Source organism: Rhincodon typus, chromosome 9 (genome assembly GCF_021869965.1).
Source record: "Rhincodon typus isolate 14 chromosome 9, sRhiTyp1.1, whole genome shotgun sequence".
Classification (NCBI taxonomy): domain Eukaryota; kingdom Metazoa; phylum Chordata; class Chondrichthyes; order Orectolobiformes; family Rhincodontidae; genus Rhincodon; species Rhincodon typus.
In genome coordinates, this window is record NC_063340.1 from 47,670,060 (window position 1) to 47,691,593 (window position 21,534).

The 21,534-nt window shown below is 38.0% G+C and overlaps 1 protein-coding gene across 3 annotated transcripts in view; it reads left to right on the forward strand.

Annotated features, from left to right (window-relative positions):
- Nucleotides 1–21,534, forward strand: part of nrxn1a (neurexin 1a) — a 1,567,205-nt gene that overhangs the window by 1,181,531 nt on the left and 364,140 nt on the right. For 2 of the 3 annotated variants that reach the window (XM_048601292.1, XM_048601293.1), the window contains one exon: nt 117–298. In XM_048601292.1, the coding sequence (XP_048457249.1) occupies nt 117–298 (182 nt within the window). Of the gene's footprint in view, nt 1–116; nt 299–16,350; nt 16,394–21,534 lie in introns of all 3 variants that reach the window. The other variant, XM_048601291.1, reaches the window with a different exon arrangement.

The window sequence follows — 21,534 nt, forward strand, 5'->3', positions numbered from 1 at the left end:
CAGGTATGCATTTGTACAGATAATTGTAATCCATTGAGGACTAAATAGCTTTTTATTGATCCTACACTGTATATTTAAAAGGCAATCTTTTGAAAATAAATATTTTCTTTTCTCAGCTGGCACAACATACATCTTTAGCCGAGGTGGTGGACTAATCACTTATACATGGCCCCCTAATGACAGACCAAGCACCCGAGCAGACAGACTGGCTGTGGGATTTGACACACACGTAAAAGATGCCATTTTGGTGCGTGTAGATAGTTCTGCAGGGCTTGGAGACTACCTACAGCTTCACATTGTAAGTAATCAAATACAAATGATAAATGGTTTGCTTCATACAAAACATCCACGCGAAATGAATTTTCTTATTAACAAGTGACATGTTACCAAGTCAAGGTTAACAAGTTTTGCTATGTGCAGAATTTTTGCATGGATTTATATTGCAGTGTTCAGGAATTGAAAGCAGTGCAAGAGAACCTCCTGGAGAGGCTCTCATGCATCATGAAAGTCTTCTGCAGCTGCTTTTATATTAGCTTTGTGTAATTCTAGAATTGTTTACATCTGAAACCTGACAATCTGAGAGGATTCCTGCCAGTTCATTAAAGCTTATCATCAGTCAAAAGTCAATCTTCTCAGCAACCATCTTAGTGAATCCTGCAGTTTTATTTCAGGGTTGTCACTAGCTCTGTGATACCTAAACATCTGAAGCAAGCAGCATTGATGTTGTACAAAGTGTCGAAAGCTAATGACACAAAAGGGGCAATATAAACATAGTCTAAAGAATCACAATAACATTGAACGATATAACAAAATTAAGATAGATTATTGTCTCATTTTCACATCAATTTGAATACACCTGAGGTCTGTATACATGACACTGTAGTACAACAACTGATTTGTTGACTAGCTTTTCTACATTCTACCTATTTGATTCTCTGAACAAAACAGCAGTTTGGAAAGGAGTTAATTATTTTCTCCAAAATTCTTAAGATTGAAAGCTTGGTTAATATATTATCAACGAATCTGATAGTTCAACAAATCATCATAAACATTTGCAGCTTATCATTAACCTTTGTTTCTGAATCGAGGTTCGAAACTCTGGAGGTTGCAAGTTTCAGCAGCTGTTAGAAATATGCCTTTGACGAACGAATTACTGAAGGTTGCCAATAGCAAACCAGTTTTAATGGACATGCTGGATGTCTGCCCTTGCACAATGATTATGAACTTGAAAATCTATCTCACCATCATGAACTAAATTGAGGAAATTATCCATGTTATCCTGGCTTGAGGGTAAAATATAAAAGGATGCTGTGATAACTAAGTTTAGATATATCCCAAGCCCTACACCTTACTTCCTGATCCTAATTGGCAATTCTTTGGGTATAATTTAAGCCCTCCCCATGGTGATTTTGGTAATGGAGGGACATTTAATCAGTGGGCGGATGAGATGTGGGTGCCTCGATGCCTCCATATTGACTAAACATTGTTGATTAAGATCTGTGGACCTGTTTCCCATTTTTTTGGCCAATTGAGGATGTTAAGTGAAGAATTAATGCCCCCATAAGTGCCTCATCCTAAGCATGCGTGAAAACCTATTTCAGTCTTCGTAATGTTGCTTGTCTGTATGGCTCAGTGGTTAGCACTGTTGCCTCACAGGGCCAGGGACCCGGGTTCAATTCCACCCTTGGGCACATGTCTGTGTGGAGTTTGCACATTCTCCCCGTGTCTGTGTGGGTTTCCTCTGGGTGTTCCAGGTTCCTCCCACAATCCAAAATGTGCAGGTAAGGTGGTTTGGCCATGCTAAATTGCCCATAGTCTCCAGGGATATGCAGGCTGGATGCAGGATTATGCCATGGGAAATGCAGAGTTACCGGGATAGGATAAGGAGGTGCGTCTGGGTGGTGTGGTTGATGTAGACTTGATGGGCCGAATGGCCTGCCTCCACACTGTAGGGATTCTATGATTCCATGATTCTATAAAATGGCAAGCAAAAGTGTGCAGATTGCTTGTTGTTGGGGGAGGGGAGGGAGCTGTGCCTGATTGAGGGACTTGGCATTGAGAATAACAGGTGTGGAGCCATTGGGACTTAAATGTGCTTTCTGCCTGTGCTGCCAATCCCCTTCCCACCAATACCTATCTGCAGCTTGGCATCCAGTGACTGCCTCAGCCCTCCAAAGAATCTTGTCGTACCAGTATCAACTGCCTCACTGATGGCACTGCCAAACAATAGAGCTGTCAGCCTCTGATTATCTGGCAGCTCTTGTCATATGGGACCCCCCCCAGAATTCTTGAACTTGAGGAAGGTCCATCTGTATATATTTAAATGCCTGAACAGCCCATGATTCAGTTTGCCTGCCTGAGAAGAAGCAGCAGAATGCTTTTTTGGCTCTCCAGGATTTAGGCAAGATCCCAGTTGCCTCCATTTAATACCATCCTTTGTTTTGATTCTAATAATATTGCTATAAAATTGTCTGTTTGCAAAGGATATTGAATTGTCGCAACAGTGCATTTTCCTTTTTAACAAAAAAAGCGTAAGAAATAAACTGCACTATGCAGTTCCCTTAAATGAATTTGTATAAACTTGACGTTTTAACAAAGAATTTCTGGACTTCTATTCCACTGTTTTCTAAAACGTTCAGCACAAGCACTTCCTCAAATATTTTATATTCAGTTGAAACAATTTGCTTGGACACGATAGCCCATTCCTAAGATTTCAAGGTATCCACTCTCTTTCACTCTACTTTTTCAAGAAATTAGATCATGAAGGTAGATTTTCCATAGTAACAATAGGGAAATGCCACATAGCCAGACAGAGTTACCAATAGGTTTATGATTGCATTTGAGAAATACTGGAAATGAATAACACTTAAAAGGAACTGCAATGATAACCAATGCTGTAATTAAAACTAAATTACCAGGGCATTATTTGGCGTGTTCAGAAAAAAAAAACCCAAACTCACTGGATCACCCACTAGGATGCCTAACTAATTGAAGGAATGTACATCACTGTTAATAAGGGGCTACATGTGATAGTGAATTTTACATTAATAAGTGGCTGGATGAATGGCAGATAGTAACCCCGTGAACTGGTAATGTGCATTTTTTTGTCATTTTTGTTACAGTGATGTGGAGAATGCAGACCAAAATAAGATGTAGTCTAAAATAGACTTTTTTTATAAGATGCAGTTGGTAGGCTCAATTTTATAAAATGATTTACTGTGACGTTATTTGATGTTTTGTTCCATTGTGATTATGATCAATGCAGTTTTATTATTTTAAGTCAACTGATAATGTGCAGCCTGATGCAGGGATGGATAGCTGCTCTGAGCAGATGTTTGAGGCTCATTTCCTTTCAGGATTGATCATTTAAAAGTGTTTGTAACTTTGTTAAGGAAAATATGCATTGGGCTCAAAAAACTGAATCCAGCTCTCTAAGCTGGAGTGAAATGTTCTTCTGGATAGCTATTATCATCCTAGCAAAGTAATTTTCTAGTGTTTACAGGTACAAATCATGATATTGGCTGTGATTTGGCATTAATTTGGAAAAGCCATCTGAAACTTGCAGCAGATGTACTCTTTTAACATTGAGTGAAAGGACATTCTTTATCACGATGGTAGATGTTCTTTTGAATTTGGTAATGCTCTGCCTGGATTTCGAGAACTTGATAAACAGTGGGTGTTAAATGCTATCCATCCCTGGCACTGAGTCAAAATAGGAAATGAACACCTGAGGACACTGATCATTTTGAAGAGGAAAGGTTTTGTTTCACACTGATCTTTTTAATGTTGTGTAATTCTCTAGCAAATTGCAGACCACGTGGTGGTAGTTTCACTCATTATGAGAGAAAAAAGATTCCATACGCTTCAAACAACTCATAATTTGTACTTGTGATTTATAAAATGCCTTCATAATTATGTTTTATTTGTATTGCAACACCAAGGAAAATCAACTTTTGGTAATTGATGTAAAATTATACATGTGTTTCAACATTTTAGGTACGCAATGTTTTTCTTAGTCCTCCGATCAGAGATCAATTCTTTGTTTTGTTGTAATTTTTTTGTGGTACTGGTCTATCCTGTCAATGCTCTAGTCAAATTGCTGGAGGTTATCGGGGGTGATCCCCCCTGGAGTTGTTTGCATTCTTGTCCTCACAAGACTTGTATCCTGCTTAATGAGCTAACAGGACAACATCACTTAAGTTGTTGCTATGCTCTTTAATTGCATATATTTGTGTCTCTGTCTGCAAGCTGCCTCATTCAGGCAGCACTAACTCCCTTGTACCGTTATCATGGGAGACTAATGTTGTTTGGTTTTGCTTCAGTTTCTCTCCATGGAGCAATTCATGTGAGCATTCCAAGTGCTGTTTTCCTGTTCTTTAATTGCTTGTGTCTCTGCAAAACACCTGGGCGTAGAGTTTCCGCTAGTTTTATCATCACAATTTGGATAAAATCAGCTAAATCAATGCCAAAGATGGCAGAAACTCCTAGTGCAAGTTACATCGAGCGCAAAATAAAGTTCTGCAATCTTAAGCGTTGATTGGAGAATCTTTTGTTTCAAAGCCAGCCGATTCACAAAATTGGATATGCTCCTAGACTGAAGTAATGAGGACAGTGAGTTTTTGTCCATTGTGCCAGTTTGAGCAGGACATAAGTTGCATTTGTTTGTGGATTACTTAGCATGTTTGAGTGCTGTTACATATTAAAACAATGTTGAATTTGCAAAGAAATTGACTGGTGTGCACCAATGAAACTAGCAAATGGTTCAGTTTTTTTCTTCAATTTTAGTGATGGAAAATCAGGTTGCTGATATTCAAAGGACTGGCTACTTAGTAAGAGTGCTTTTTTTGTGGTAATCCACTTTCAATTTTATTAGTAAAAATGCATCAGTTACAGCTTTGAAATATGCCAATTTTTTTTGAAGTGAAGAAAAGATTATGTGACATTGCACTGACCGGTTATGATGGTTTGTGGAATTTTTATATTTGAGGCTATGCAAATCCATTTGAATGGAAACTTAAAACTGTAACCTGATTGGCACAATTACAGGCACGATTTGGACTCAATCTCCTGACTGAACCAGAGCAGCAGCTCTGCCCTGCTATGCATTCAAGCTAAAGTATGTTAGTTTCTAACAATCCCTTCTAAAAATTGTCCTCTAGAAGTTTAAAAAATTGTTCATTTAATATGGTTTTGTGCTGTCCAATCTGTTTTGAAGAAATTAATGCGAGTAATAATTTTTTAAAAATCCATTTCAAAAGTCTTTGTTTTTCAAATTTATTTCATTCTTTCCCAGAAGAAAAATAATAAAAGACATTTTGGACATGTCTGCTGAAATCAAAATAAACTCATTTCAACTTGACACTTACTTCGAAACTAAGAATGTTGTAAGTGGTTCACACAGGCTTTTTATTCTTTTGAGGAAATGCCTTTTCAGCCATAAAAACACGTCAAACTATCCAGAAAGTCCTTGCAAATACGGCATAATATGTAGGTTAATTGTGCTAGAATCATTATTGTAGGCTGATGAAAATGTGGAGGTAAAAACTATTCAGTTCAGTCTTTTAACCGAGTGGATGGTTGCTGAAGTGATTGAGTTTCTCTCACAAAACGGACCCAACCATGAGGTGATTAGCTTTTCCCTAAAATAGCTGCCTTGTTATTCCATGGCATTCATTACTCGGATAAAATTGAAACTAAAGCTAAGGTATAAGCAAACGAAAAGTAACAATGGAGCTGAGACATAACATGTTTACTTTATGTTATTGAATTTGAGAGTATCATAAGTGGAGGTCTGGTATTCCTTGAATTCAGAATTTGTTTTCAATGGGTTGTATTTTATGAAGGCACTAGCAGTTTTTCCCGCTGGCTGAAGAGCTGACGAGAGATCCCAATTGATCCTCAGGAGTATTAAGTGCCATTCAGGTGGCTAATTAGCACCAGCAGCCCTCTCCTTTGACCTTTTCTGTGTCTGGAAATCCCATCTACCTGGAGCAGCAATACCTTTAAACAGCAGCGGAACTGAGGAGGCTGTGGTTTCTGCGAGAATGGCACCTACAAAAGGCCCAGAATTGAGGATTGACCCAAGCCACATTTCGGTAATGTTGGGAAGGGTATCACTGCGGGACATTGAAGGGGGGGGGGCATTGGAATCACAGGCGTCACACATGTAGAAGACAGGAAGGCTGGGGGATACCTTTCAGTAGCTATGCCTTCCTGACGTTATGCCACCTGCCATTGGACGAGGAGACTCCCCCACACCTTCACGAGATGATGAGCAGGCCTTTCTTGCATCATTATTATGATGACGCAGCCACTATGTTATACCAGTGACGGTGGGATGATGTCTTTAAGTGATCAGTAATTAGCCAGTTAAGGGCTTCGATGGGCGGTGGAGTGGGATGTCTGACCAGGAGCCCTCACACCCCTGACACATCTGCTAGCAATGTGATAGAGTTTAGATATGCCACGATCCAGCTTAATTAAATGCCCGTCCTTCTCCAAACATATCAGAAGAAAAGCTGTAACATTCTACTTGATAATGCTTCAGATTTGATTGGTCAATAAAATGTTGCCAATATATCAATTCTAGTTTGATATAGTTTTGATGTAAAAGAAATGAATTATATAGTCTAGATGGAAAGAGATGAAGAACCAAAATGGCAAGAGGTGAACAAAGATTAATTGCAATGATTCAATCACAAAGAAATTTAATATTTAAAACAATATTTCTGTGTTGATTACTTAAAATTTGTGCATTCATAATATCTGCATTATCCTACCAGTGATTGATACAGTGCTAACTGGGAAGGTGAGAGATGCTGATCCTTAAAATAGGCACTGTATGTTCTTTTTTCTTGCATCACTGAGATCAGTGGATATAAAATGAAATTGTGAGATGTGCACTTACAGTAATCAAAATGAATGGCTAAAATCAGTTCTCCATCGCTGATGCTTTAATTTTACCCTTTAATGTGATAAGAAAAAAATAAAAATCTGGGCAAAATTGTACTAGTCACCACAAGCAGTACCACAATATTTACATCAAATTATCCTTTCATTGAGCATTAGTATTTGCTGTTCTGATAATAGAATGTATAGTCATTGTTCTCATTAAGTTACATGAGAGGTTTCTAGCAATTGTGAATTTGACAATGGATCTTTTAAATGCATGTTTCAAAGTTTCTAGTTGTTGGGGAGTATCACCCTCTAACAAGCATTCAATTGTACTTGTGCACTTTCATCTTCATTATATCCACTGTACCATTTTCTGGTACTTGCTTGGTAAATTGAAGTAGTGCCATTTATCATCCTCTTGATCTTGCAGTCCATGCAATTTGACTTTTGATGAAGCCTTCTCTGAGTCAGCTAGAAAAATGTTGAGCTATGAAAATGATTCTGTATTACTGCCGCTGGGTGAATTAATCTAGAATGAATACTTACTCATCAAGTTCAGTAGTTGCTGCTCCAATTTAAAGCTAAATATTGACCGTTACCAGTAGGTCTTTAATGAGTACCTAATTATGGTTGAAAATTAATGTTGAAATTTGGGATAGTTCCACACCTATTGTACTTGGTGGCTTTTGCAAATGACATCAGCTGTATTTCTTGTCCTGCAATTTCCTTTTCTTCCCCGCATTGCGCATCATCTTAGATTTGGGGGGAGGATTCGATCCAGTTTCTGCGCCAGTGTTGTTTTTGAACCAACTATTATTTGAAAGAATCATATGTTCTCATTCCTCCAATTTCCTTTCCTTCCAATACAGGACTGCTCTTTCACCGTATTGTGCCATAGACAATTTCTAACTTAAATGCCATGTAGGAGATCCTTAAACAACGCTGCTTGTCCTAATTACACAGTGGTCTTACATCATCATTCTTTGAAAGCACAGATAAATAGCATAAAAATGCCCATAACTAAATGCTAATTGCCCATGAATTAGTAATATTATTCAAATCACTGAAGAGGTCCCTACATATTCTGAAATCAACGAAGAGGTATTATTTTCTGCTAATTTACTTTGGGTATCTGAAACAGCCTTGACTGATCAAGTTATTTGATGAAAAAATGACTAGAAAAATATAAAGATCCTACTACAAACTGGAGCAGGAGAATTGGAGTAGTTGAAAGCCCAGTCTACTTCTTCAAAACAGCACACAGACAATAAAGATTGAATACTTTTGGATAAAACCAAAATACTGCAGATGCTGGAAATCTGAAACAAATACTCAGTAGGTCTGGGCAGCATGTTTGGAGAGAGAAACAGAGTTGACATTTTGAGTCTGATCTGACCCTTCTTCAGAAGTTAAAAGGATTAGAAAATTTTTAATATATACTTTTGACAGAGGAAGAGGAGGGGTGAGGAAGCTTTGAAGGAGACTGTAAAGTGCCTAAATAGAAAATGAGGTCTTCTTCCTTAGGTTTTTATTATACTTGTAGAACATTGTTTTAGGCACAGGACAGAAATGTCAGAATGGGAGCAAGTTGATTTATTGAAATGACAAGCATCTGGAAGATCAGGGTTAATCCGATGGACAGAGTGGAGGTGTTCAGCACAGTTGTCACCCAGTCTGTGTTTGGTCTTGCCAATTTGATGGACGTGCACTGTGAGCAGTGAGTACAGTAGACAAGATTGAAAGAAGTACAAATAAGATCCTGCTTCACCTGGAAGGTGTGTTTGGGGCTTTTAATAATGAGGAGGTGAATAAGCAAGTGTTACACCTTCTACAATTGCATGCAAAGGTGCCATGGAAGAGTAAGTATAGGAGTGACAGACACATGGGTCAGGGTGTCACGGAAGTTTCTGTGTCCTTGTGTTCCACTCCACTAGTCTCCACATGCAAAGGATCTATCCTTGACATTTCCACCATTTCCAGCAGGATGTGACCACAAAAACATCTTTTTGTCCTCTCCACTGTCAGCATTCTGGAGGGACACCCTGGTCCACGTCACAGATGCTGCCAGACTTGCTGAGTTGCACCAACATTTTCTGTGAATGCTTGTAGATGCCTAGCTTACCAGATTTAAAGAGGGATTATCTGATTTACTACATAGCAACTCAATGAACAAAGCAATATAGAAACTTGTAATTATCTGTCAGTCTACTGTATTTCTTTCTTACAACAGATCCTGACCGCAATCTCTTAGACAAAATTCTAGGGAAGAGTAGCTAAGACAGTTACATGTGACTTTGTTAAGTATACCTTCTCCCAAGTGGGAAGAAATGTCTTGAATTAATCATACCCATTAAGTGGTTTCCAAGTGAACGTGTTTTGACAAAACACGAGGAGATTACCGAAACGGGGTGATGTGAGATAATAGAGAGATTTATATAACATAATGAACTATATATTCATGTAGCACTGGTCATGTCCCTGGGATGTTCCAAACTGCTTGAAATATAATTATTATTCTTTGACTGTGTTTGTGACTACCAATGTGTGCTCTGCAAACTTGAGTGATAGGAAGAAGAGTAAAGTTGCCATAGTCTCAGAGGACCATAGGGTTTTCTGTCATTAGAGAGAGAGATGACTGGTTATGGTTTAAACTGAGAGTCACCACGCCTTGGGGCGGAGGGGGGAAGTTGAGAAGGTGAGACATTAATGGTAACTTCAGCCAGTATGGGGAATTGAAGTGGTGCTGTTGGCATCACTCTGCATTGCCAACTGACCTAACCAACCACTGTACCAGCTTCCTAATGTCTTAGTAATTATCCCTGATCAAATGTCTTTTCTACTATAAGGCAATAAATCTTCTTGTTATCTGAGAAAAGTGACCCCTTCTGTAGATGCTCTGTGGTGGTAAGTCCTCTTTCGTGAAACAGTGTATCAGCCCAAGACAAAAGAGGATTGTTGGTAGTGAACCATATCAGATAACTTTACACAAAACCACACTCTGATAGAAGAAGCAAATATCACCAGCTGCCAGAATTGATCATCTAGGAGAATACCCCATCTACTGACTTTCGTTATAGTCAAATACAAATGCCAAAATGTCAATCTAATAGTGCAATATCTGCTCCAAGCTAGTGTCCCATCAAGAGAAAAGCCATAACGTATTACAGATTGGCGTTGGCTTTTAGAAACAAAAATGAGCAGCAACACTTTATAGTTAATAAATGATGACTTAAGCCAATTTATATCTATTGAAATCAGATGTCAGTTAAGTCCTGTCATTCTTGTTGCACCCAATGCTGCACTATTCTGTCTTACTGAAGATGACGCTCCTACTGTGCAATGACAATGTCCTCATTTTCCTCCTTGGAAGACTGCTGCCACTATGCCAGCTCTTCAGCATCTATCACGTCTGCTTCCTGCCTGCTGCAGTTGTATAGGTTACAGCATGCAAAGATAACATGGCACACACTCTCTGGACTTTACTACAAAGCTCACCCAGGCCAATCTAATAATCAAACCCTCAGCTTTAGGAGATCTATCAGATGGTCCACAATGGCCCTGCTGGAAGAATGGACTGGATTATATTTACATTTGGGTCACAATTAATTATGAGCTTCCATATGTTCCCACCCAACTTTTAAATTCATGTCTGGCTCCTTGCATAACTATGCCAATTGTTATACTGCACCATTCCACAATTGAAGCCAGGATGGTGGTGACCGTCGATGAGCCCTCCAACCACCAGTAGCCCATGTGCTCTATTGTCCCTCACCTCTACGTGCTGAGTCACCTCCCTTCACAATTATTGTCCCATCTGCATATTAGCCAGAATGGTGTCTGAAGCACATGTAGTGCGTTTGCATTGTTTGCTGCTGTTCTGAAGATGTGACATTGATATAGCATATGGCTGTTCAGTAACACTGCAATTTGCCAGTCAAGTACTTTCACCTGGAATCTATTTGTCAACTTAGAAATACAATCATCAAGGAGGATATTTTGTATACATCAGATGAAATTAACAATTTTCAGCTTCTCACCAGAGTGACACAAATATCTTATGTCAGTATGAATTCTTTACATTCCATCTTTCCATGATCCTTATCTTTCTGCATTGATTTTTATTGTCATCTTAGCACGCTACCTTGCAGAGCCAAAATTGTCATCTCCACCCAGCTTTGGCCCCTGATAATCCTCCCCTTGGCTTTCAGTAAGCAGACCCCAGGTCTGACCATGATCCAACCCTCTGAGTGACTTGGAAAGACTGGACCCCTGACTGATCTTTTTAGCTTTTTAACTGATTCTCGTTCTTCCCCTCACTAGTTGCACTAGACCTGCAGGACTGAATGTGGCCCACTGCTTGAACTTTAGTGATATGGGACCCCTAACCATAGCCACCCAAGCGGCTAACTGTCCACATCCAAGTCCTGGTATTGAAATTGGATATTGCCCTTAATGATTGGTGGCATCCCCTGACTGATGACAGTCACCCTTGCCTGAAGCACATGAAGTGTGTTTGCCATGTAAGCCACTAGTATATTCTGAAAATGTAACCGTATAGCAACACGTCCACTCCCTTGACTGATCATTGCTGACAACCGTGACAAGCTGCCTGGCTTGGTGTCTGTGATAAAAGGCAAGGCAAGACTGAATTACTGGGAGAGTTTAAATTCTGAATGAGGCAGCAAAGCGTAAAGAGGCAAGGCAATGAAGAGATGCTGCCTGTAACCAAATATGCATGAAGTGAGTGAGTATTAAGAGAGCAAGCTTGCAGCCCTGAGATGTGCCCTGTTCTGATGCTAAGCTAGGTACCTGTCATTGTGCACAAAGCAGCCTGGCTATGGCATTGCAATGTAAGGTATTGGTGTACTCCCAAGTGCAATATCAAAATGATGAACTGTGTTCCAAGTGAGTCTGAAATTTTCCATGATTATGTGGTAAGACTGATATGTATCTAATGCCAAACTCTGTAGATGGTAGATGTGGGTGATCACTGCCTGTGCTGAATACTCTGGGCTGTTGGGGACTGCTATCCAAGATGAATGTGTGGAGGAGTTGGAGGCACCATGTACCTGCTGTAACTTTCATTTTGGGAATTGTCACCATCTTGTTTCTCTCCTTTGCGTGTGAGTGTTGCATGTAAATGAGGTACACTTAAGTACTAATGAAATGTAAATACATGCAAATAGGTCTCTCATGACTCAGTCATGAATTTCTCATCTTGACTTTCAAACCTTGGGTGTAAATTTGGACTTTTTGTCTTGAATATCTTTTCTGAATATTTTTACAACTGATTTGCCATTGTGCATGTCTATCGGGTTCTGGGACATTACAGCATTGTAAAAGGAGGTATTTTTCAAATTGGCCTGTTCAGAGATGTTATTACACATTTCTGGAGCAGGTGGGACTTGAACCCAAGTCTCCTGGTTCAGAGGTAGGGACACAACACTGCACTACAAGGGCACTGGGGTTGTAAGAGGACTATTTGTTAGTCAGGAATTTTCACATATCTATTTAGAAATGTAATGTTCAAGAAGGATATATTGGATACATCAGCTGCAATTAACAATTTGCAGGCTTCTCATCAAAACGATACAATTATTTTTATCAGCAAGAATTCTTTTCATCACATCTTTTAATGATCCTTCTCTTTTTAAATTGATTCTTTGAAAAAATAAAATTATTTTTATACATCATACAGTGAACCTTGCTGATTACCATCTCTTCCATGACCCTTTCATTTGTAGTTCTTTTGAATGTTAGGCTGAGGCAATAAGGAAATTTTAAATTCATCCTTTGTTGACTAAAAACATGTGTTCAGAAATTAGGTATTCATTGTCTTTTTCTTTCAATCCCAGCATCATTTTCTTTGGAAATAGTATCCTCTTCCTAAAATTAAGCTTTGAATCAAACTGAAATATAATCTTGAATGTTAGCAAATTTTGACAACTTCCTACTGACAATCACATTGCTAAAATAAAATAATGTTTTATCTTTTTGCTCTGCTTTATGTGCAATATCAAAGCAAGCTTGTTGTGAATATAAAAAGCACAGAATAAGTCTTTAAGTTTGTTACAGTAGTGATTGTAATGTGATTTATTACAGCCATGTTATGTTAATACCTCACATAGCTATGCTGCTGCATTAAATCATTTGCAGTACTAAAATGTACGTCTAACCTTTCAAATGTAAATCTATACTAATGCTTTAATAATCAATAGGCAGATAAAAGTCCCTCCTTTAGTGCTCACATTGCCTCTTGTTCCTCAGAGAGCTATGGTGTGGTCTATGAAAATCTCCATCTCAGTGACTGATTTTTCCAACCAATCAACAGTTGTTACACATTTTGCCATCTTTTCTGAAGGCTAATGGGATAGGCCATGAAAATCTTCAACATGGTAATTGATTTCTATGACTATTATTCCAATTATAGGAACTGGTCTCAACACTATCAATTTCACAGGCAGCTCTGTTAGTTTACAGACAATCATCAATTAGGCTGTTGACTGCTGAGCAAGGAGCTTCTCTTGCCTCGCGTACTAACTACATAGTGGAAGTGAGCAATTATGTCACAATCTGAAATAAAAGCAAAATAGATAACAAGTCAGAGATAGTAGGAACTGCAGATGCTGGAAAATCTGAGGTAACAAGGTGTAGAGCTGGATGAACACAGCAGGCCAAGCAGCATCATAGGAGCCGGAAGGCTGACGTTTCGGGCCTAGACCCTTCATCGACTTGGCCTGCTGTGTTCATCCAGCTCTACACCTTGTTATCTTAGATAACAAGTCAGTCAGGAACATAAAAGGAACAATAAGTCAATATTTATTTAATAGCAGTTAGTCATAAGTCCAGGTTTTAAATAAAATTGAAGTAAATGGAAAAGAAAATACTTTCAGTATCTAATGTTATACTAATAATGCTGATTTTTAAATGCTGTCCCTATCCATCAATAAGTTTTTACTCACAGAAACAAATCTGAGTTAAAGTATTTGGGCTAAATTGTATAGCCACTTCAGAGGATGAAAATGGGAGCTGAATTCACTTCATTTGGTGGCAGGATCTGGCTGGCATACTACTGGTTGTGGCCAATTATGAGGCTGACACTGAAGCTACTGTCCAATTAAGAGCAGTGACAAGCCCGCAAGATCAGCCAACTCAGTCAGAAGGCTCAGCAGTCTGAGACATGCCACTGCGCGTGGTTGTTATTGCTGAGGCAGCAGCTCCAAGGAAAGGGCATCTCAGTGGCTGGGTGGCCTGAAAGTGCATGTTCACTATGGATGGGGGATGTTAAGCTTCACACCCAGGCTATGGTGTTCAGGGGGAAAGGGATACCAGCAGCACTATTGAGTATCTTCCTAGAGCCCACTGGCAGACCACAACAATTTACAGTCTTTCCACATGACAGATGCCCTCCAATATGCTCTAAGCCCTCAAATATACTATTTCCAAAGAAAATGGTGCTGGGATTGAAAGAAAAAGGGCAGAATGTTTGCTGATTACGAGAAGTGGCCCTTAAATTACCATTTACATGGCTCAATCCAGGGAGTGGCCAAATCACCAGCCTACCCACCACTGATAATTTGGCATCGCCGTGGGAAGACTTGAGTTCCATTCCCAATGAGAACCATTGCTACTTCTTCCAGCCCTCCCTCTATCGCCAATGTGTTACGAAAACTCAGTTGCATGGCCTTATATGTATCTCTTACATACGGAGGACATCCCAAAGTTATTCATGGAGGTTGAATTATTTTTTGACACAATTTTAACTTTATGTTAGTGGATAGGATTTGAGTGGGTTAAAATGTTTTCCACATTCACTGCTATTTAGTCAACAAACTTGGCAGCCAACTTGTTGACAAATTGCTCTTACAGATGATAAACTAGTTAAACTGGAAACATGTGGATAGGACCTTACGTTCATCAACATAATTATGAAAGTAGCATGCAATAAAACATAACCGCGAGATTTACATTTTGGTACACCAGCCAGGGTACGTTGCAATGTAGCAATACATTAGAGCAATAATTTACTTTTTAATATTTTGCAGAAATTAGCAACAGAGAAATTTGAGTTGAAATTTGCATGTTAATTTAGTCATACATATTTGATTTTTTTCATTTGTTAACTTTTTTATAGCTTGTCTAAAAATGGTTTTAAGATCGTCCAGTTACAGGAATTTAATGTTTGTAGTAAGAATGTAATGTCAAGGAATAAATGAAGCTGCGACTTCTCACATCAAGCATAATTATAAATAGAAGTTGAGGAGTTATTGATTACATTCTCCCACTCCTTTGTAAGTTGTGTCACACCAGTGCCTCAATAAAACACTAAGTATTTACAATAAAATACAGCAGTGTGAGATTACAGTACTTCCTTCTAAATGCACCAGCAACTTAAGTCTTGTCCACTTAAGTATGTGATTTTGAGAAAATATCTATATCATCTAACATCCTCTTTGATACTGAAAATGTACTATTAAAAGTTTGAAGTCTCAACTCTTCAGGTTTCAATTATTTTTAAAGATTTTACTGAACTAAAAATGGCTACTTGCATAATTTTTCTCTCTTTCTCTTTTTACACCTCTTTCTTAATTCCATTTATATTTTTCTGTCCTTATCTTACCACTGGTACATAATTTTAAATTGGATTAAATATTACAGTTTACATTTCCTGCTTTTATCTCTGCATAACTCAGTTAGGATTTTTCAGTACCATTGGTTGACAAGACACTTTGTTGTTTGTTTTGCACACAAACGTCCTGGATCCCCCACAGATCGCATTCAATTTTAACTGTTTGATAACTCAAAAGACAATACATAAATCTACAGAAATTCAGTTTTGTGCATGGTAGTCATTTCAATCTAAAGTTATATGTTTCAATGGTGCATTGTGAAAATACTTCTACGTGGTGAGCATCTCACAGTTGTGAGAATCAGGTTTAACTCTTGTGTTAAGCTTCTGCTAGGAAGAACATTGAAAAATAATATAGATTAGGAGTTACAATTCTAAAGGACATGCACAAGAAGAGGGACCTGTGTGTGTATGTGCACAGATTATTGAACGCACGACAGATGGAGAGAGCAGTAAGTAAAGCAAATAGTATCATTGATATTATTAGCAGCGACAGAGAGTACAAGAGCAAGGAGGAAATGTTGAACTTGTATAAGACGCTGGTTGGACCTCAGCTTAAATATTGTGTACAGTTCTGGGTGTCACGCGAAAGGAAGGATGTGAATGCATTGGAGCAAATGCAGAAGTGGTTTACAAGAATGGGTCCAGGAATAAGAAACTTCTGTTATGAGGATAGATTAAAGAAGTTGGAACTGTTCTCCTTAGAGAGAAGAAGGCTAAGAGGAGATTTGATAGAGGTTTCAAAATCATGAGTGAGCTGGATTGAACAGACAGAGAAAAACTGTTCCTGCTCTTAAAGGGCATTGATTCACAGTGATCTGCAAAAGAAGCAAGGTAAAGTGAGGCAAGTTTTTTTTCCCCACTCAGTAAGTAATTAAGGTATGGAATGCACTGCTTGGACATGTGATTGAGATAAGTTCAACCGAGGCATTCAGTAGGGTGTCAAATGATTATTTGGATACAAATAACATGCTAGATAAAGTGAAAATGCAGGAGATTGGCACAAGATTATGTTCCCATTTAATGAGCTGCTGCAAGTACAAAGAACCAAATGGCCTCCTTCTGCACCATAATGCTTCCGTGATTTAAATATGTTCATGTTCAATTTGGCAGAATACATTAGCAGTAACAACGGAGGCATTATTTTCATTACACCACAAACGTAAAAGAAAATGTATCTCTCAAACATTGCTGCAATTAATGCAATGGAAAATTTACAGGTATTATTCACCTGATTAAAAGATTAATACTTTCCCTTGATTTGATACACCCTATTACAGTTTCTGCAATTATCGCAGCAATTACCTTAAAATCAAACAACTTGCATGCATTTTTGCACTTGAGTGGTGCAGAAATGTATGCTGTCACCAAATTGAAAGTGCACAATAATAGATGCATCAAGAGGCAAATCTCCTTTTGATTGTCAAGGGGATCAAGAGTTACGGGGAAAAAGCGGGTGAATGAGGTTGAGAACCTTATCAGCCATGATTGAATGGTGGAGTAGATTTGATGGGCTGAATGGTCTAATTTTCCTCTCCTATGTCTTGTGGTTTTATGGTCTTATGCAAATGTATAAATGAAATCACATCATTTTAACAGTGAAAGAACAGTGGTTAGGTGTGCTGTGAATAACTATATCCATTATTAGGGAAGGAAGAAAAACAACCAGAATTCCCACTTCAATTCCTATCTGGCAAGCTTGGCTCATGCAAATTTATTAACTGTATCTTGGTTTTCTTGGTTATGATGCTCCTGATACTGAGTAACTTCTGACACTCCCTGTGAAAATTTACACATATACACAGGCTACTTGATGGGCCCAGCAAAGAACCAGTAGATTTCTTGACTATTGTCACTGCAAAGCACCCATTCACATGAGCAATATTGTAAGGTAAAAGAATGGAGCTCTGTCCTGAAACTTGCAGGTCTACTAGCAGAGCTACTTTTATGAGCTGACTCTAATAGCCCTCTTTTATGCTTGACTGTCAATAAATCACATTTGAAATGTGACTTAGAGTAACACTTCAAATCTTAAAGTTTTGAATAAGTGTGATAGAAATAAATATGTACCAACACTTTTCTGTTAGCTTTTAAGCACATTTCACTGTGCACCTTCACCTACACCCAGAACTGTGCAAAACATGTCGATAAAATCAGACCATTGTGGAAATATTTTGATGACTCTGGATTGTTACTACCTACCCTGTGTATATTGGGTAGTTTTGATATTAGTGAACTTTTTAAAAATATTTTACTAATGATTCCCAAAAATATTAGATTGAATTTAACATAGTTACATTGCTAAAATTCTACAAATGTGTAGATATAACTCCTGGATGATTAGTGATTAACTCCTTTTACCATAATCAGTTGTTCTCATAACATTGAAAATTTTAGTAACTTGCTTATAAAAAATAAGAAATATTTACCATATATACTCGACTAAAAGTCGATTTCATGTAAAAGTCGACGCCTGTTTTTGACCAAAAAAATCTAAAATTTTCCATATATCTCATGTAAATGTTGACCCTCGTTCTTCACAGATAGCAGATCAACATTTGTGAGTTAAGGTATTATCCTGTACATAAATGTTATGATGAGGAAATGTTTTTTTTTCATACTATTATGTGTTTTGATGTATAATTCGCACCAATTTGGCGCAAAAGTTTAAGACATTAGTCAGAGTCAGGTGACAACCTTCCTTTGTGTGCAGCTCAGTTGAGCTCAGTTCCTCTGTAGCACTCATGGAATCCAGTCCTGTACCTAGTTGGGATTTTGAAATTTCTTCATCATTTTGTGTAAAAATGCCATCCAGAAAAAAAACCCCAAAAAAATACAGCAGCATTTAAACGGAAAGTTATTGAACTTGCAGAGAAGACAAATAATTGTGTAGCAGTGAGAGAATTTTGTGTTTTGGAGAAACTTGTGAGAGACTGCGGAAAGATATTGGACCAACTTCAGACAGTGCCAAAACAAAAGAGTGCCAACAGAGGTGGACCTAGCAGGTGGCCACAATTGGAGAAAAATGTTGCTAAGTGGGTACTTGAAAATCAACAAAATGGATAATGTGTTAGTTGTGAGGCCATCTGAATCCATGCACGAAACGAATCAAAGAAGGATAGAGTTTCAGGTTTTAAGGCAAGTGCTGAATGGTGCACAACGTTCATGACAAGGCATGACTTAATACTTCAGCAGAGAACTAAGATTGCACAAAAGCTGCCTGCTGAACTCGAAGATACTGGTTTCACCAGTTTTTATCAGAAATCAGCAGAAGGAAGGCTAATTTTAAGATATTAATTAATTTTAGTTTGTTTAATTTAAGATGTACCATGCAATTGCAATTTAAAGCTGTATTGTATTTCTATTTCACTTTTAGTATGTATAAATAAAAGCTTGCTAATTCAGTTTTGTTTCGATTGCCTTTATCTGGTAATTATAATAATTTGTTGTATTTTTTTTCTTTATTTGTTTAGAGATCAATTGGGCTTCTGCTATTGTTACGGTATTTTGGACAGTAACATGAATTTCAGCCCCTCAAAAGTAGTGTCCATGTAATAGTCGACCCCATAAATTTAATCTAAAAAAAAATCTAAAAAATTCAACTTTTACACGAGTATATATGTTAAGGAAAAGAAAAACTTGCAATCATTTCGTTCTGTACAGTTTTAACTGGTGCAAATATTTGGACTTGGAAAATTTACTCATTTTTTAAGTTTTTGTCCACAAAGTCATGGTTGGATGAAAATTAAAAATAGTCAAGAAAAAATATTGATAATACTCATCCAAAAATAACCTCTGATGGCACTACTATTCTGCAACCTTAAACTACAGATGGATTCTAATATGGGAAGCCATGCCAGTCAACATTTTATTGAGATTTGTTAACATGATGCTAACTTTGCCATTTTCAATAACTGTTCTCATCCCAAAGTAGGTTAGGAGAACTTTATATTATTTCTATTGAAAATAACATGAACAAATGATGATGTTTACCAATCCTTGCCAAGTGTAATGAATCATGACAGTGCATCAATTTTCAGCATCGGTAATAAACAATAAAATACATTGCATGACAGCTGGAGGTGAGCTCACCAATAGAAGTAATAGAGTACATCAATTGCAGGGGAGAAAAAAAAACACAGCTGGGAAGATTACTCCTATCATCATTGTAATCATTAATATTACATTTTAATCATTTTGCAGTTATTTGATTTACTTGATATTTTCCTTCACTTATTCTTAGAAGACATTTTACTTCATCATTTGGTTGAAAGTAGTTAAAGATTGAACAATAAAAGGTGAAAGACCACCTGAAATAACGCCACAGAGGCTGGTATTGTATCTACAAGTCACCCTTTATTAACACACAAACAGTCCTTGATTCCCGTATTGCCTCATTCAGAGTCAGTTGTCAGAGTGCCGGTATCTGTCAGCCAGGGCTCCCTGATTTGAGCAGATTAACAACCCCAATCAGGGAACTCATTATTTGACATCCAACTGGATGACCTCATTAAAATCACTACATCAATAGAGGTAATGGTCCTGTTTGGTTTTCGCTACAAAATATGTAGTGATGGTGAAAAAAGTTAGTTTTGGTGGAACAGGAAAGAGCCATTACTTTAAAGAAAAACATGCTTTAATCTTGCTTGTTCACTGCGGGTAGCACTGTGAGTTTGGTGTCTAATTTAAAGTGCATTGAGAAGTCAGCATGGCATTATGTTCTGGCTCTATGAACCTTTATGCTCCAACAAAATTTTGCTTGTGCACAGGCTTGCTCAACAGTGTTAAAATAACAGACCATTATTGATATGTTGAAATTTTTCATGTCATTCCAGCCTTGTAACTTTCTGCACCACTGGCAAAAACTTTTCAATGTAGTTTAGCAGACCTTGGACTGGATTTTCATCTTGGAGATGGGAATGGCAGTCAGGGGATTTCTTGTCCTTTCAATCCTGTCTCCTGAATGGAGGTCCCCATCCACAATATTTCATTGTAAGGAATTGAGGATGGACTGCAATCAGACTTCCTGAAGCAAGCCTGACATTGAGATGGAACTGACCTGCTTAAAAGTCTTGCCTCAGTTTTCTGAGATGTTGGCCTATTTTTGTACATCTATGTAAGCCCCTCCAGCCCCTAGCCATTACTCCTCAACCTCTCATCCTTCACCCAAGGGTTCCTCACAACCTATTCCTGCAACTACCATTATCCCTATACATCCCCTGACACCTAACCAACTCATCCAGTATCCAGTATAAACAGAATACTCAAACCCTACAAAACAGTATGGCATTTTTGAGAAAGTAATAAACTTGATAAAATGAAACAGTACTTAGGAATCCATTTAAAGATATTATCTTTGAAAAGTTCATGCATCTGTGAAAACAGCTAAGCTGTGTCAACAAGCCTTGATGAGTAGCATCCACGTGTGGATTTAGAACCTGGGAAAGCATTTTTAAAGAAGTTCGATTGAATGGTGTCAATAAAAGCTCCAAAATTGAGTACATTAATGTCTTGAAGGTGGTTTAGAGGTTGAGAAATGCATTAAAAATTTGAAAACATTAAGCAAATGTGCAATCCAGAATGGAGCTTTATCTAGTGGATAAAGTACAAACGTACATCTAAAGACTTCTCAAGTTGTTCAATGCCATGGTCATTAATCTTTTCAAATCAAAGCTTTATCATCAATAAATTTATTTTAAACATAAATAACTCATGATATGGCACTTCACTATCACATTTGTAGCCAGCAACAACTTCTGAATTTACCTTTTCATATGGATCCAAATCATGGTTTCCACAGGTTCATGATGCCTCTGAGCTGCTAAGAAATATATCACCTTTCAAAATCAACCTGGTTGCCTAAAACTTGTGCAAAGTCCGATAGAAGCTAGCAGTGGAGGCAACAAAGCCAGAACAGCTGCATGAGGTCTTGCAATCCAACACTTTATCCTATGCAGATGACAGTTGCCAGTCCAGGGATTGAGAGTGGTGATCCCACAATCATTTTGCAC